This window comes from Mauremys mutica, chromosome 21 (genome assembly GCF_020497125.1).
Source record: "Mauremys mutica isolate MM-2020 ecotype Southern chromosome 21, ASM2049712v1, whole genome shotgun sequence".
Taxonomy (NCBI): Eukaryota; Metazoa; Chordata; order Testudines; family Geoemydidae; genus Mauremys; species Mauremys mutica.
Window position 1 is genome coordinate 7,708,804 of NC_059092.1, and position 16,981 is coordinate 7,725,784.

The 16,981-nt window shown below is 50.2% G+C and overlaps 1 protein-coding gene across 7 annotated transcripts in view; it reads left to right on the forward strand.

Moving 5' to 3' along the window:
• ACAP3 (ArfGAP with coiled-coil, ankyrin repeat and PH domains 3) overlaps positions 1-16,981 on the forward strand; it is a 160,770-nt gene that overhangs the window by 98,305 nt on the left and 45,484 nt on the right. For all 7 annotated transcript variants that reach the window (XM_044996168.1, XM_044996169.1, XM_044996165.1 and 4 more), the window contains exons 6-10: positions 2,814-2,997; positions 7,586-7,630; positions 8,746-8,841; positions 9,593-9,667; positions 13,689-13,700. In XM_044996168.1, coding sequence (XP_044852103.1) covers positions 2,814-2,997; positions 7,586-7,630; positions 8,746-8,841; positions 9,593-9,667; positions 13,689-13,700 — 412 coding nt within the window. The remainder of the gene's footprint in view (positions 1-2,813; positions 2,998-7,585; positions 7,631-8,745; positions 8,842-9,592; positions 9,668-13,688; positions 13,701-16,981) is intronic.

The following is a 16,981-nucleotide window of genomic DNA, read 5'->3' on the forward strand; positions in this document are numbered from 1 at the left end:
GCCTGCCCCTCCTGTACGCCCTCCTATGGACTCCTACCCCTTTCTAATGTGCATAGACGTTGAACGGCCAGTAGCTCTTCACAAGGCCAGCTATGGCAGGTGACGCCCTTGCTGCAAATTAGGAAAAATCACCTGATTTCCCCACTCCCAACTCAAAAAGCCCCGAGAAATGCTTCCTCTCCTGCCAGGCCTCGCTCCGTGCAATGCCAGCAGCCCTTCTCCGGCTGCCACAGCTCTCATGCCAAATGGGTCCGACTCCTCCACTCTCTGCTGGCCCACTTGGAAGTCTGTGGCTGGAACCTCAGAGTCCATGTGGCTTATTACCTGTGCAGGTGGGCTGAGGGCGGGGTAAAGAGACAGCGGCCACTCTCCCCTCCCTCTCTCCTTTGCTAACCATCGGGGCGATGGGGAGGACGCAGAAGCCACACCATTCATATTTAGCAGTGGCTCAGGAGGGAGCTTGTTGGCAGCCATAATAATAGCTGGGTAGAAAGCCTGACGCCAGCTGTTGGGCTGGTGAGAGCCCGTGCCACTTGGCCACGCCAAGCCCACTGGCCAGAGCCCAGCAGGAGTAATAATAGAGGCCAAGGGGATATTTTTAAGCTCAGGAAGGGATTGTTTTCATGGTGAAGTTTGTGGCACTTGAAATTCAACAGATGAGCGTGCGCGCGCGTGTTTATGTGTCACAGAGCGAGAGGGGACGGGCGCAGGCTGTGTTTGTGCGTGGGTGTCATAGTGAGCCCTTCCAACGCGAGGGGCAGAGAAGAGTGAAGTGGAGGCCCTGTTATTGTTCATCCTTGGAGTTCGACGATGACCGTGACCTCACTGATTGGTTTGGTTTCTGAGAACACATGCTCAGGCCAGTTTGAGCTTTGAACAGTCTGTGGTGCTTGGGTTACTTGATTAACGCTATGGGTTACTTGATTAACAGCGGACATGCTGCTGTTGCAAGATTTTAGGGTGACCAGATGTCCCGATTTTATAGAGACAGTCCCGATTTTTGGGTCTTTTTCTTATATAGGCTCCTATTACCCACCCTCATCTCGATTTTTCACATTCGCTGTCTGGTCACCCTACGAGATTTATGCTGCTGGCGCTTCTGCTCTGCCTCAGCAGTTCTCCTCTGCTCATAGACTGTAGCTCCAGTCTGGAGGAGACTTCCATGTTTCCCCTGTATATGCAGTCAGTTTCTCCTGGTTTTTATGTCTTTCTTTCTTAAAGCAATGGGGGCGGGGACGACTTTTCGAGAATTAGGAAAAGCTTATAAATGTTGTTGGGGTGGGGGTGGGGCTGCAGAGGCAAGGATGGCCACTATGTAACTATTTTTATTTAATTGACTAGATTTCAAGCTGAAGGTGTTTTCAAGGGCCCTTGGTACTTTTGGCAGGAACCAAAATCCAAATCAGGGTAGTTTCTGCTGGTTATAGTATTTTCCTTCCCCTCCTGCCCTAAGGGTTGTGTTGCTGAGGAGTGTGGAACAGGTGCTGTTTTCCATCCCAGAAGTGACTGCATTTCAGTGATGGGTAAAGTGATTCCTGTGTATGCAGAGCATTGAAAAGCAGCCTGTGTTTGCAGAGCATTTAAATACAAATGCATTTGTGTAAGCATCTAATGTGGTGTAATTATTGTAAACAAGCCAGCATTTCAACTTGAACTATGCTGGGTAACGTCATACCTGAGATGTGTCAGGACACAGAAGTACTTGAACACAAGGTAGTGAGCTTGCCCTCTGCCCAGCAGGAGGCAGGGTGGTCCAGTGCAAAGGATACTGGACTGGACTGGAACTTAGAAAACTTGGGTTCTAATTACTGGCTCTGCCACTGATTTGCTGTGTGACCTTGGGTGAGTCATTTTGTTTCCTCTTCACCCTTTATGGATCCAATGTCTCCCATTTGGCACACTAAACAAATAAATGTGCCGGTTACAAGAGTACAAAAAAGTCTGGAAAAAAAATGAAACTTCTAATTTTAACACTTAAAATCAACAAACCCAACTTGCAGGCAGGTCAGAAGAGACATGCCTGTGGCCAAAGTGCACTTGGCTGGGCAGTGAATTTTAAACATGAGAACTGGCTGATTTGTGGTATTTTCATAGGCTCCAGTACAGTATTTTTGGTGACATATAATTTGACTGTTTCTTATAGTGCATGTTATGAAACATCCCAGTCTCATTGCAAGGCAGCTGGAGAGGATCGTTAGGATTGTGCGGGTTGCTGGGGGACGCCTTGGGGACGCCTCTAACTGTTTTGAAGGGACCACTTTAAAGTGCAGTGTTATTCTTTGCATCCAGAGGGAGATGTTTTGGGTCAGATTCTGATTCATCATTTCATGGAGCTTTAAGGCCAGACGGGACCATGAGTGAGACCTCCTGTCTATCACCAGCCATTACATTTCATCCAGATACTCCTATATGAAGCTCAAAAACTTTAGTTAGACCACAGCATTTCAGTCCTCAGGAGACTAAACTGTGTGCCACAGGCACAGAACAGGAGAGCCCAAGGTGCCACCAATACCCAAGACCCCTTCAGTGCCAAGGAATTGATTAGAAGAGATATGCCCAGATAATCCTAGCAGGCAAATCAGGCCCCATGCCAAAGCACCCCCCTTCCTCAGGTCTCTGCCAGTGTGAGCTGGGAGAAAATTCCTTCTAGCCCCAGATTTGGCAGCGCTGAGTAGGGTCACTGAGTATGGTGTGAAGTCAGGGTCTGGCCATTAGAGAGATCACACACCACTGGGATCCCTGCTGCGTTCCAATGCTGATTCCCTTGTGGTCCTGGCTGCCCTGTAATGGTGGTCGTCCCCTTTGGGTTCCAGTGACGTCCGGAAGTTCAAGGAGACGAAGAAACAGTTTGACAAGGTGCGCGAGGACATGGAGATCTCTCTGGTGAAGAACGCGCAGGCCCCGCGGCACAAGCCCCACGAGGTGGAGGAAGCGACGGGCACTTTGACCATCACCAGGAAGTGCTTCCGACACCTGGCCCTGGACTACGTGTTACAGGTGAGGTTCTGGCCTACCAGCTCCATCCAGTCTTCCTGTCATAGAAACAGGTGAGCCCAGGATAAATGCTGGTTATCCATCAGCTGAGAGTAGAGGAGCCAGTGGGTGGGTGAAGGTGAGAAAGGAGGATCTGACATCTGGGTTTTTAATGGCATCTGACTGTGAAATTATCTAGCACTTAACCTGCTGCCTCACATTGCATATAATCGCTGGGAAGTTCTTAAAAGCCAATGCCTAGTCTGGCGAGAGCCGGTCAAAGGTGTTTGGAGCAGACCTGAAAGGAAAGGCCATATCTGTACTGAAGGTTTGCCCCAATTTCAGCTGCGGGGTAGCCGGGCTGCTGCAACGCCAAGGATAACCAGGAAAGCCACAATTTGCCCTAGATCTCAGATCTGCCCTGACCACCCTTTACTTGGCATACCCCAGCCTGTCCATATCAAATGCTTACTTTACCCCTGCTTGAAGGTGGGGTAAGTTCCACTACTGTACGTGCCCTGGTGGGGTTGCTATCTCTATAACTGGCATCGATTGCTTGGCAAATTCCCAGGATAGACAACGCCTAAGGGAGAGCCGGTTTCTCTCAGAAGTCTCTGCCTCTCTGATCTGCAGATCTCTCCAGTAGGGCTTACAGGATGGCATTGTGCAATCAGCCAAAGTAAGAAGGAGAGATAATGCCTCTAAGTGCTTTTCTCCCCTCTTGTGAGTCACAGCCCATTCCTCCTACAGAGAGTTTCCTTAAGGAAAACCTCTGGGCACCTGTGTGTGTGTTTGCATATATCTTTGTGCATGCACGCACATGTGTGTATACACATTGCTTGAAAAACCACACCCTAGCTGACATGGTAAATGTCACAATCATTTCTCAAACAACAATTAAACTAATTCCCTTGATTGAAGCTCCTTTTAGCATTATAGGCTCCTCAAAGAACATGGTTTTTGCCCCCATAATTCCCCTTGCCCTCCGCCAAAGCTTTTGATGTATCATTTGCAGATTTTATCAGCTGACTTCAGGTTCCTCCTTCCAGGCAATGGATTTAATAACTGAACAAATTCAGTGCAAATATTGATCCATGTGTCACTCCACTAGCCCTCATTCCCTGCAGCACCAAATTGGGACCATCTGGCAGCACCTTCTGTCTTATCACGAGATAGTCGATGATGTCACATCCTACTGATTGCTGAGAATCAGCAGTGGGTGGAAAGGGGACGCTGTCCCTTTAAGTCATGGGTATTTTGCTAACCTTGAGGGATTGTAGCTCTTTGCCTTCTGGGATTTAGAGATAAATTCAGCTGTGGTTGCTGGCAAGGTCGCTAGGGAAAGAAGTTCCTGTGTTGTAGGCCAATATCCAATGCTGACGAAGGTAGAAAGCTCCACTAATGCCATAGGCCGATCCAGTGGGATTTCTCTGCTAGCCCTGCTGGGGGGGATGATCTGAAGCCATGCACCCAAAAAGGCACAGACAGAGGACCTGGGGCAGGATCCCTTGGCATCTCTTTAGGCTCAGAGATGTTAGAGGTGGGAAAGGCTTAGCATTTCATTTATTTATATGGACATGCTAGGGGCCCTTGGCATAACTTAAATCTGCACCCTAAGTGCAGGAGTTTTACAAATCTCTGTCCCCTTCAGACAATTCCCTTTCCCTATTTCAAACGTCTCGGAAACAAGAGGAGTCTTGCTCAGATGACATAAAGGGGTTGGCCTATAATGCAGAATCTGGCCCAGCATTTTTTTTGCTAACGTGCCTCTCATCTTGCCCAAGGATGCGATGTTCCTTGGGGGAAAAGCAGATTCCAGCCTCTCAGCTCTCTGACTTATCACAGCAGCCAAATAGCTGTCAGTGAGATGATCAAGGAAAGTTGGAGTTAAATTAGTTAACTACTGTGCAAATCTGCCAAAGTCCCTGCCCCCCTGCCCCCCAAATTGGATTGCATGAATTTTTTAACTGCCAGATTAATTTGTTTTTACCAGTATGCATTTGTGTGGCCTAGGCGTGCCATCTAGTGGCTGGTTTGGTTTATTTATTGGAATGTCTAGATAAGACCAAACCATTAACAGAAGCCTCCATGGTGGGAGAAGGAGATCTGGCAAAAAGACACCTTTTGGCTTCATGCAGATGCCAGGAACCAGTCCTAGCAAGGCCACGACTGGCATATCTTCCTCCTTACGGCCTGGCACTTCCGCTAGCGCCAGACCAGAGCTGCAAGGACACAGCTCTCATTTCCTGGATCAGCAGCCTTGGAAAAGCAGGAAGCCTGCCACTCCCGCTTCCACCCCAAACTAATTTCCATTCATCACGAAACAGACTTTGGCCACAGGCCCAAAATTTGCACGAAGAAACTTTGCTTTTATGAATATTTGCAACAGCAACAACAACAGCAACAACAAAAAGAGTCCAAAAGGGGCTCAGACCCAGAGAATTGCAATTTAGGACCAGATTCTCCAGCGTGATCTGGCAAATTTGCATTCCTCAGGCGGTGCATAGGGACTGGATTCTGATTGTAAATGGCCATGGAGTTCCCCTTGTGGAGTGGAACCCCCTATTTGGCTCCCATCCGTCCCCTATCCCCATCCTGGCTGTGGAAGGGAGGAGGGGAAAGGTTGTGGGGCAGGCTAGGGATGTGTCTGAGCCGAGTTCCTCTACATGAAACTCGCTGGTATAAAGCCCTCTGGATAGCTGTAGCAGAAGATGGGACATGGCTGAGGAAGAATTGGGAGGCACACTCCATCTCCCGCGCCCAGCACAGCTTGGACATGGGGGAGAACAGAGCCCTTGGTCCCTGATCCAGGAAAGCGTTTGCCTGTAACTTTCTCTCAACCCTAGTCTCAGGTACTCCAAGTGCAGCATCGTTGGAGCTAATTGGTGCCACGTTTATAAATGAGATACTAACACACCGGGACCTGTTTTGCAGCTGTCATGGTAACATATTGTTCGTGACACTGACAGCTGAAGCCCCATAGAAATCTTCTGCTACATTTGACAGGCTCTTTAGTGCTAATTACAGCACTTGTAAAGCTTCCCAGACTTGCTCATGGGAGCCATGGAAAGGTATTACGTAACTGCATGCTATTCATTTTTTATTTTTAAGGCATCACTCTCTCTTCTGCAGCCTCTTACTTTTCGTTTCCCTTTGATGTTTTATAAATCTCAGAAGCATTTTTCATCTCCTGACCTGTGGTCCGTGACCCGAGCTGCCAAGAATTTACTGGTCCTGAGCACGTTTGCACTGGTTCACCAACCAAACAGCTTTGCAACAGTCTTGCCCACCTGATTTTGGCATCCGTTATCTCGTGAACCACTAGTGCTCACTAATAGAGCTAGACACAGATGCTAGGCTGGCTTTACCTTGCAGCCAATTCACCAAGCCTCCTCTACTATTCTGGTCCTCGTGCCTTTCTTGGGCAAATGCTGCTCATTGTTTCAAAAGGTGCTGTGATTTTGCGATTCAATTAATTAGGGATTAAGATGAGAGCCCACCAAACTCTCTGTACTGGTGACAGCGCAGGGACCTGCTACATCATGCCCTGTCTTTTATAATGGGGATTAAAGCTGGGACTTTCCTGGTCAGAGTTGCACGTAGCAGGCTGAGAGAAGTTGGAATGTGCTTTTGAACCGCACTGCTCAGCACCTGCCGAAGGAGCACAAGAACAGAGGTGCTTTAGCACCAACACTGCCTGTGTTTTGCAGAGAGGTGTTACAACAGCTGCAGAGTACATTTCAGAGCAAGACCCTCCCAGCCTCACTAGATGGTGCTGTCGTGCTTCTCTGACCATGGAAATATGGCGCTAGTCTAGGGTGACCAGACAGCAAGTGTGAAAAATCAGGATAGAGGGTGGGGAGTCAAAAATTGGGACTGTCCCTATAAAATTAGGACATCTGGTCACCCTACGCTAGTCTAAGGACTGAGTGTGACTGAAGGCCCCTTCTTTCATCCTTCGAGGTGACCACACATCACAGGAGACCAGAGGCAGACTGGGGGCCGCGCAGGGGAAGTTTACACAGCAGCTGCCTGCGCTCTGAAGATAACTTCGGTTTCCAGGGCTGTCAGGCGGCTGGTGCCCTTCCTGAGCGCTAAAGTCACCGAACTGGTTTCCTTTGTAAATCACAGTGTGTTATTTTAGGAACAAGGTCCCAGTGCAGGCACGGTGGGTGCTGGTTACTTGGCCAGCTGAGCTATGGCGAACGCGTAGCCCTGAGCCAACACATGCTGCACTGACACCACTCGATCTAGCTGCTAGGAGGAAGCAAAGCAGTGGCCCAACAGATTTTAAATGTGCATCGACATCACGGGCACCAAGTACTGAACCGTCTCCTGGCGCCAGCCTAGCTATTCCGATGATCTGCAGTAACAACAAAGGGGGCAGCATCTTCAAATGCACCCATGTCCCTTAGGAGCCTATGTCTGAAAATTTTACCCAGGGACTTTAATTTGTACACACTGGCCCTTACCCAGAAATCTCTACATCTCCGAGTGGGCCAGTCAGACGCCAACTGCCGCTGCCTGCTTAGGGCTGTTGCAATGGGTGCTGCTTGCTATGTCTAGCCCATGGGCTGCCACTGCTGAGTTTCTTGTCTTGATTCCCTTACAGATCAATGTCCTCCAAGCCAAGAAGAAGTTTGAAATATTGGACGCGGTAAGGGCACCATTCAATTTTCCCTGCTGTCCCCAGACTCAGTAGGCTGCCGTGCTGCATGTTCCGTTTCGCCCAGGCAGACACAGCCACACGCTTCCCCAGCACTGAGACCATGTTTGACACAGGCAGGAAGGCCGATGTGGCTCTACCTAGGTCAGAGGTGGGCAAACTATGGCCTGTGGGCCACATCCGGCCTGTGGGACCCTCCTGCCCAGGCCATGAGCTCCTGGCTTGGGACGCTAGCCCCTGGTCCCTCCCCGCTGTCCCCCCCCCACCGCAGCCTCAGCTTACTGCACTGCCGGCACAATGCTCTGGGCGGTCAGAGAGTGGGGAACAGTGGGGTTGAATGGGGGCAGGGGCCCCAGAGGGGCCGTCAGGGGACAGAGAACAGCAGTGGTTGGATGGGGCTGGAATCCCGGGGGAGCTGTCAGGGGGCGAGAAGCGGGGCAGGGGGTCAGATAGGGGGCAGGGGCCGGGCCACGCCTGGCTGTTTGGGGAGGCACAGCCTCCCCTACCCGGCCCTCCATACAATTTCAGAAACCCGATGTGGCCCTCAGGCAAAAAAGTTTGCCCGCCCCTGACCTAGGTACATATATGGCCACCATCCCCATAACGTAGGAGCACCTCACAGATGGTGTACGTGGCCTCAGCGCACCCCTCAGAGGTAGTGCTGTATTCTTATTCCCATTTTACAGCGGTGGAGAGAGATCAAGTGACTTGTCCAGAGTCACGCAGGGAGTTGGTGGCAGAGCCAGGAATAGAACCTAGAGCTCCTGAGTCCAAGGGACTGATCAGTCACAAGAGCATGTTGTTCTGTGAGGTGGGTCGCTCCTTCACCATCACCAGCATGGAGGAGAGCTCCCCAAGGCTAGCGTTGTGCCCGGCGTCACCCAACAGACGGTATTGGAGTGACACGGCGGATTCATTTGGCCCTGGCAGAGGGAGGGGCTCCGAGAGAGCTCGTTTAGAGGGGATTGTGTCTGCTCAGGCTGTTTTCCTAGGCCAGCACGGAGGCTGATATTCTACTGGGGCGAGTAGGTGCCCTGCATAATCTCCCCTCCCCTCCCGCTGGCGCCGCTCCTGTTCTGACCGTGTGCCTTGTTTCCCATCCCCAGATGCTGTCCTTCATGCACGCCCAGTACACCTTTTTCCAGCAGGGCTACAGCCTCCTTCACGAACTTGATCCCTACATGAAGAAACTAGCCACCGAGGTGAGGGATTGGGGCGAGGGGATGCTTGGTTCTGTTTGCCATTTCCCTGGGCTGATCCTTTCGCCAGGAAAGCCTTGAGCATCACAACGAGAAGGCTCCGGAACCGGCCTTTGCCAGGAACATGCCCGGCATGGGGATTTGGGAGCTCAGCCGTCATTAGGAAGTTGGCTCTTTCTGGGCACTGCTGCTCACTGGACCAAGCAAGAACTCCTATGGTCCACCCCCCCCGCCCCCCAGACACGAGGCATCCTGGGGTTCTTTGGTCTTTGTATTGCATCTTTCTTGCCGAAGTTTAGGGCCTGGGCTGGAGACATTCCCTCCAGATTCTAGCCCTGGTCTTATACCGAGCCCAGTGCATGCTGGGGAAGGAGTTGGGAGTTCACAAGGCGCTGGGCATGCCCAGGCCGTGCAGACAGGAGCGCGAAAGCTCATAGCGATGTGCTCCAGGATAGAGGCTCTGGCCTTTGGTCTAAGGAGCTCCCTGTGAGCAGGGCAGTGACAAAGCATCCCCCCAAATCCCAAGCTCTGGGAGGAGGTCCCAGCGGTGGAAAGCTAGCTGCCGCACCAGCCGGCAGCTCCCACCCAAACGCAGCCTCACTGGACCCGGGGAAACTCGCATCCCTCCCCAGGACATAGGGCATTGGCAAGACTGGGGGGAGCCCAGAGGGGAAGTGGGAGAGATGGCTGGGGGCCTGCTAATGGGAACCATCTCGCTGAATTTTCCCTCCGGTTTTCTCCTCCCTGTCTTCAGCTGGACCAGCTGGTGATCGACTCGGCCGTGGAGAAGAGGGAGATGGAGCACAAGCATGCACTGATACAGCAGAGGGTGAGCCCCAGAGGGCTGCGGGGTGGCATGAGAGGACATCACTCTCCATCAGCCAGGAGAGCTGAGCGGTTAGCAGCACCTCAGCCTCCCAGCAAGGGGACTGCTGCGGGACAAGCTAGCGGTGGGACCGCAATGGCCCTGCAGCTGGGTTACACGCCATGCGGCAGTGAAACCTTTCTGCCCTCGTTTGCCGGAGCTGGGTTTGGATGCAGCTGCAGGGGAGTCCCTTCCCAGCTAGCACTATTCTGATTTACAGAATGGGAGTGCTGTCTAGTGGGCCCACTGTACCCCTGGGAAAATATTAAACCTCCATGGACCTCAGTTTCCCGCTCTGTGTGATGCTTCTCTACCTCCCTAGGTGGTTGCAAGGCTTAATTGGTTAATGTCTGTGAAGCACTTTGAGGTTCTCGCACATAGGGAGCTGTTCCCGGACCATGTTATTGTCATGAGTCCACACATGAAAACAGTGTCATGTAAGGCCAGGATATTGCTCTGGGAAGCCAGGTTTGGCTTGGGGAGCAGTTAGAGCAGCCCAGCGGCTCTCCCATTCTCCCTCCCTCATCTCATCCATTCCCTCCCTTCTCCTGTCCCTGCCCTCACAAGCCAGACAAAGCATCTGGCGAGCCCCAGCGTCTGCAGCTGCTGTGGTGGCAGCATATCCCTCCCGAAACTTGTCTGTCTGCTCTCACATCTGTCCAGCCAGCTTCCCCTTCACCTTTCCCCAGGAGGCGGCAGCAGCACGCCTGACTGCCCAGCTCCACCAGATGGTCAGCGCCCCCCTTTTAACTCAGGCAGCAGACGGATGGAGCCATTTGTTCCCTGGGGCCGTTTCTTCATTCAGATGGCGATCATCCCCCTCCCCCAGTTAGGTTAATGGGTTGTGAGGAGAAGTGGAGGGAGCTGGGAAATGCGCCTGTCTTCCCCACATCTCTCTTCCCTCCCACCGAATGAATTCCCAGCTACCAGGGTACAAGAGGCCCTGTCTGCTTTCTGATCAGGGAGCCTTGCAGCCCTCCCTGCAGGGGCAGAGCAAAGCTATTTAAACTGAGCTCCGATAGACACTTACAGGTGGTAGAGAGACCAAAGTGCCTTTTGCTATATGATTAGAGAGAGAGAGAGAGATAAAGTCTGAGGATGGGTAGATGAGCAGATTGAGGGGTACATATGGGGATGGATGGATATCCCTTCAGCATGGGCATTATTAGATATAAAGAAGGATCTTCTTTCTTCTTTAAAGAGTCACATTCTGTCCTTTCCTAGCACCCTCTGTCTGAGGATCTCCAAGGGCTTCACAAACATTAATCAGTTACTCCTGACAAAGCCTCTCTGAGACATCAGTACTAGTCATCCAATTCTGAAGCTAGGGAAACTGAAATACAGAGAGGTGAAGTGACTTCCCCAAGGTCAAGCACCGAGGGTGCATCTGCAGAAACCCGGAGTGAGTCTCAGAGCTCTGGTCTCCAGTCTTGGGCTCACACTATAGCCATAAATATATCTGTGTATACGTCTGGGCTCGGGCTGGCACTATGTTAACATGAACTTGGTACATTTTAGTTCACACTAGCAGCATCTATGGGGGGAGGAGCGTTACAGCACAGCCCTTTGGTGTGTGCAGCAGTTCACATCCCTGCAGTCTGAACTGCAGGGCTGTTAGACAAATCTTGAGCCTCAGCCCCCAAGAGTTTGTCCGAGGAATTTTATCCCTTCCTTGTCGAATCACTTATTCGTAAATAAACTTTCCCCGCTCTATAGTTGGTCAAAGAATATCCATCAGATAAATAAGGCCTGATTTCTTTTTCGCCGTGATTTATTCACAAACAATTTTTCCTTTGTCTGCTCGTTGTTTGCCCATAACAAAGGAATTGTTAATAGTGTTTCCACTTGAGTGTCTCCTGCCTGGTTTATAATCGTAATAATGCCCATGGCCCATCGTGCTCCTGAGTGAAAAATGAAGAGCTGTCTACTTGCCAGGCTCTCAAGTCTCCTGATCCCTCTGGCTCTAAACACTAGACGGCACCAGCCAGTTACTAACCCCTGGAATATGCCCTGTGCCTTGACCATTATTACTTAAAGGAAACCTCCTCTCCGATGAGCCCAAAGAACACATTTCCCTTCTCCATCAAGAAGGCAGCTGTGGGGTGGGTAACTTCACCAGTGAGAGAAGAATCTTTTGGGGAAAATTTTGGTGCTCCAGTAGAACCTTGATTTTACGGGCACTAATCTTATGCATGACCAGTTATACAGACCATTTCAAAATTCACATAACAAAAGTGATGTCGATGATGAGTAAGTTGACATCCCTTCATCTACAAAGGAAAGAATCCCTGTGGCTGGATCAATGGCCCATGTCACGCAGCATAGATCCCCTTAGATCCCTACAGGAGCAGTGGTTCCGTACTGATGAAAAGGGAAGAGTGAATTACCAACACCACTTCCTGTGTTTTCCTTGGACATCTCCCTCAAATGATCCTTCTTTAGCTTCTAAGATATGCTAAGAGCTCAGTCCTGTGGGGCATGGCTTCAGAAACAATTATGCCACCTGTGTCAAAAGTACCTCAGTGCGAGGAGCATGAGAAACAGGGCAGATATGGAGTTTGGGCCCATCCCCAGCTAGCAGGCCACAGGATCCTTGTAGAAACACCTTAGGATCTTTTTGTACGACAAAGCTGCAGTTTCCCATGGAATATTAACACTAAGAATCTTGCTGAGTTGCGGGAGGGAGGTCAGTGGAGTCTGCTTAAATCTCTCCTCCCTGGGGCCTAAGTAGGTTGTTTAGCTTGCACATCCTGTGGATGTCTGAAAGGAAGTTCCCAGCTGAGACCCAGGCAAAGTCCAATATTGATTTCGTACTCATGGACGAGGAAGTGGATTGACAGGCCGGGAGGGAAGAGGGCAGTTTGGTCATCTGACAGCGGCCGCTGGGGAGGAGGAGATGGATTCCAGCATTTTGCTGCCAAAGCAAAGTCCAAGCTCTGCACAGAGAGGAATGTTGCATTTCTCACTATCCCAGAGCAGGACTGACTAGAAAGGATTCACATGCACCATGCACTTAAAAAGATGTGGAGCCCAAATCTGCTCCACTGGAGTCAATGCATTCGGCCCGTGAAGCCAGTATGTCACTTGGCATGACACCTGGTGACAAAGCTGTGCCATATTCTGCTTCCACTGACACCAAATCCAGAGTTTCTCAACTGCAGTTTTGAGGGTGGGGGGAGGGTAAACCCTCTGCTGGTTAAATTGACATACCTCTATTTGCTTCAGGGGAGCTGTCCAGCAGCTGAGGGTGGGGCTCTGGGTGTTGCAGTTGAATGAGTTCTTGACTCTGGGCCCACAAACTGTGGCTTCAAATCTAACCCCCAGAGCTGGATAACAAACTCCTAGTGCAGTAGTAGGGGAAGGGTGTAGGTCTGCATGATCAGGGATGAGATGCTAAACTGAGGTCTTCTTTGGCAGAAATTAAAGATCCCATTGCAATGCTTGTAAATGGTAAGGGATAACCCAGGTGTCCGGCCCCGACGTCCCCTCCTTTGCTAACACAGATTCTAACATGGCCTGTTGCAGAGTATATACCAGTTGCTGCACTGACATCATCTAACTCGTCACTCTGTACAGCTGTGGAAGACCAAATAAAATGCTGTTCCCTTGTGCTATTGCTGGACATTCAGGAACAAGTTTAGAAAGCAGCCACAGTGCTGTCTTCTCAGTGTGAAAACCCAGAACTACACACACACATTCCCACGAGCCCACAGGGTTAGATTTGCCATGCACATCAGGCACTGAGATGTTTGGCTAGGTGACCCTGGTATGCAGCTACTGCTTGCATGCAGAAATAGGTTTGGAAGGGCACAGAAATTGCATGGATAATTCTGAGCCTGCCGGTGGATCTGGAAAACATGGTCGCTAAGCCTTGAGAAGCTTCGCTGGGGATTGATTTTGCACTTGATCGTAGGGAAATGTTAAGTAATGTGCCTTTTTTTCTTCTTTTCTCTCTCGTCACCCATCGCTGACGTTCCCCCTCCAGACTCTCCTGCAGGTGAGTACAGCCACATTGCTGTGTGGTGTCTTTTGAGAGATTGGTTCTTCCTTTTTGTAAACTAAGTTTCTTCGAAGGAGTTGCACTTGACTACACTTGAACTCCAGTGAGCCCTGCTTTTAGATCTACATTGGCAATGGGATTAGATCCTGGCTGCATCCTTTAGTGCACTAGCCTGTCCTCTCTGGAGAACTAATTCCCAAACACAATTGCAAGTGAGTTTGGTGGTTTCATCCTAATCCCGAGTAGATTTTCTTTCACATAACAAACCTGCCATGCAATATCCTAGATGACTGGCAGTCTTGATTCAAGAGAGGCCCCCTGGGGTTCCGTGGATTGGGACTGAAGTGTGTTGACGGAGCAGTGGAAGTAGAATAGCAAGAAATTCTGCAATTGAAGATGGATGGGCCAGATTTTTGAAAGTATCCATGTGCCTGAAGATGCAAGTAGGCACCTAGTGGGGTTTTCAATAGGTCCTTGGTGCCTAACTCCCATTGAAATCCTACATGCTTTTGAAAACCTCTCTAGGTGCCTGTCCCCATCTGCATCTGCAGGCATCTAAGTACTTTACAAAATTCTGGCAAAAGGTTCATTGGCAGAGCCATGAAAGGGCCCAGGACCAGCAGCAGAGGGAGTGCTGCGGGTCAGGAATGAGCTGCATTGGCAGAACGGTGGTCCTGGAAAAGCAGCGGCTTTTATAACTGAGCAATGAGGTGCATTGTCAGAGCTGCAAGGGGTCTCCGGACTGGAATGGTGGGTGGTGGTGCTAGTCTGGTCTGAGGACCGGGGTGGAGCTGCGTGGGCAAATCTTGCCCATGCTCTTCTTGGGTCCAACCAACGCTCCTCTGTCCCTGGCTTCGGGGAGCATGGAATGTTAGGCGCACGGGATAAAGGAGCAAGTAGACTGGGCCATGCGCTGCTAACGCTGGCTTGGGTTGCTGTTTCTCAGCACCATGGACACTTCCTCCTGTTCGTTTCACCTTGCCCTGTGTTTCTGGGTGGAAAACCAGAGGCTAAGCAGGCGCTGGATTTGTCAGCTGAAGTGCAGCCATGGCTATATATGTTATTCCCACTGAGTAGAAGAACACTCTCAGGAGTGGAATTCAACAGATAGGAAGCCATTGCTGAATCGACTGTGAATTGACAGAATGATAAACGGAGGCTTTCCCCCTTCTCCACTGACCACTTAGCCACAGCTGCTGCACCGTAGCTCCATTACATAAACCTGTTTACGTTAGCTTTATTGACGTGGGTCAGGAACTGTTCTGCAAACCACCAGATGGGACAGCCTGGGAGACAGGAGCTAGTTAATCTGCTGTCTGTCTTCTTGGAGCTCAGCAGTTCTTCAATACCTGCTCCCTTTCCCCTCAACCAAGCATTAAGGTACTTGGGGAGGATGTCTGATGGGACCTTCTTTGGTTTGTTATCAATGTGTGTCCATATGTTATAGGGGTTATGATTATGCACTGCCAGGGCGCACCTCAGCTTGTTAGACAGGAAGGACATGAAGGTACAAGCCCTGCATCTCAGTCAGATCCACGTAAGCTAAGCCGTGGGATCCCTACCTCTGCTGTACGGAGCTGAGAGTGAAAGTCCACTGCTGTGCGGAGGCTGCCAGTCAACTCAGTCCTGGACGCTGCATCTCCTGTTGCTCAGGCTTCACTCGTGGTAGAGAGTGTGTCCTGCTGTCTGCAGTCGGAGGTGTCCAGTCCATTTGTCAGCCGCTCATTCTATCTCCTGGGTGTAGACAGATGAGCTATTGAGGCTTTTCTATTCTGATCTGTTTAGGTCCTTCCCCGTAGGAGACGACAACAGTGAGGCCATGGAATTAGGACTCTTTTCTGATGAGATTAGGTAAATGGCTTCAAAGCGAGATAATCTGCAATTGAACTGCTGAATAGCAAAGCAAAGGCAAAATCCCGAGAGAGGGAGACAGTCTGAGAACTCGATTTAATCCACTGTGCCGTTTCCAACTTGTGTAGGCTTCCACTGGGAAGCTTGTTGGCTGATGGTCTGTGAGAGCTAGTCATTCTCTCCAGGCCAATAGCTAAGAACCCCACAAGCTACACTCTACCAGGAGTCCTTTAGCACAAGCAGAAGATAGGACAACAGGCAACACAAACCACTAGGAGAAAAATCAGGTCACGCACAGATAAAATTTAGAAGAATCTAAATTAGAACCCTCAGATCCAGGCATTCAGCTGAGCCCTTCACTACAATGGACTGAACCAAAACCCCAGATCCAAACATGTCCTGACTCCCAGGAAAGTTGGGAACTGGATTTAAAATGTGTGACTCCAGCTTCTGTCTCATTTCAACCTGAAACCAAGCAAAGCCCAGGTTTGGGGCGTTGCTGAAACCTGACTCTGAAATTAGACCTGCAAAGGTGTGAAGCTCTCACACAAATCCACACCAGAGAGATTGATTTGCCTGGGTGAAATGTTTAATTCCATGTTATTGTGTGATGAAATCCGGCTTTGCCTGCCTTTTAATTGTGATTGGTCCAATCTACAACTCCAGATCCTGAACTCCCCCAGACGTTAGGAGTTTTCAAAATCCCAGTCTGGATCCAGACACCAATTTTGCTTTCTTTATAAAGAGCCAGACTGATTCTCAGCAGCACTCCTGAATCCTGGGGTGTTGGAATGCCAGGCCTGAGGTTTATAACCTTAGTCCATCCCTGCTTTGTTTTTCTTTTTAAAGAACACTACATGAGAAATACATGCCAGGGATATTTGTCCCATCTGGGCCACTCCTCAAAATCGCTGACAAGCCGCATTGTACAGTTTAGTGTCTGACCCGGAATCCACTTAGCATCTGTCAGAGCATCCCATGCACTGTGGTCAAGTAAGAGGCGATGTGCAAGAGCAAATGACAAAACAGACATTCAGGAGCTAAGTGAAGAAACGCAGGAGGCAGAGAGAAAGCAGCTGTGCAGGGCACAGAATTCATTGATAAGTTCACATGTATCTAGACTCTCATGCAGATCAACGTTCTCTGCAGGGAAAAATTGAGCAGTGCTTTCATGGCGCTTTCTTTTTTTAATGCTCTCTCAGGGGAATGTCATGCCTCATGAAATGAAAGTGTAACCGAATTGGAAGGCTACTGACAAGTGTTTTCTGTGTGTGCATATGCTCTCTTAGCCTGATTGCCCTGCGGGGAGGGAAAGAAATCCATTTGTGAGCCTCCTGGCCCCTGGAGGGATTAAACGGGAGTGATGACTTCATCGGAGAGAGCAGGGAAGGGTCTCTCTAATGCAATGCATTTAAAACCAGCCATTT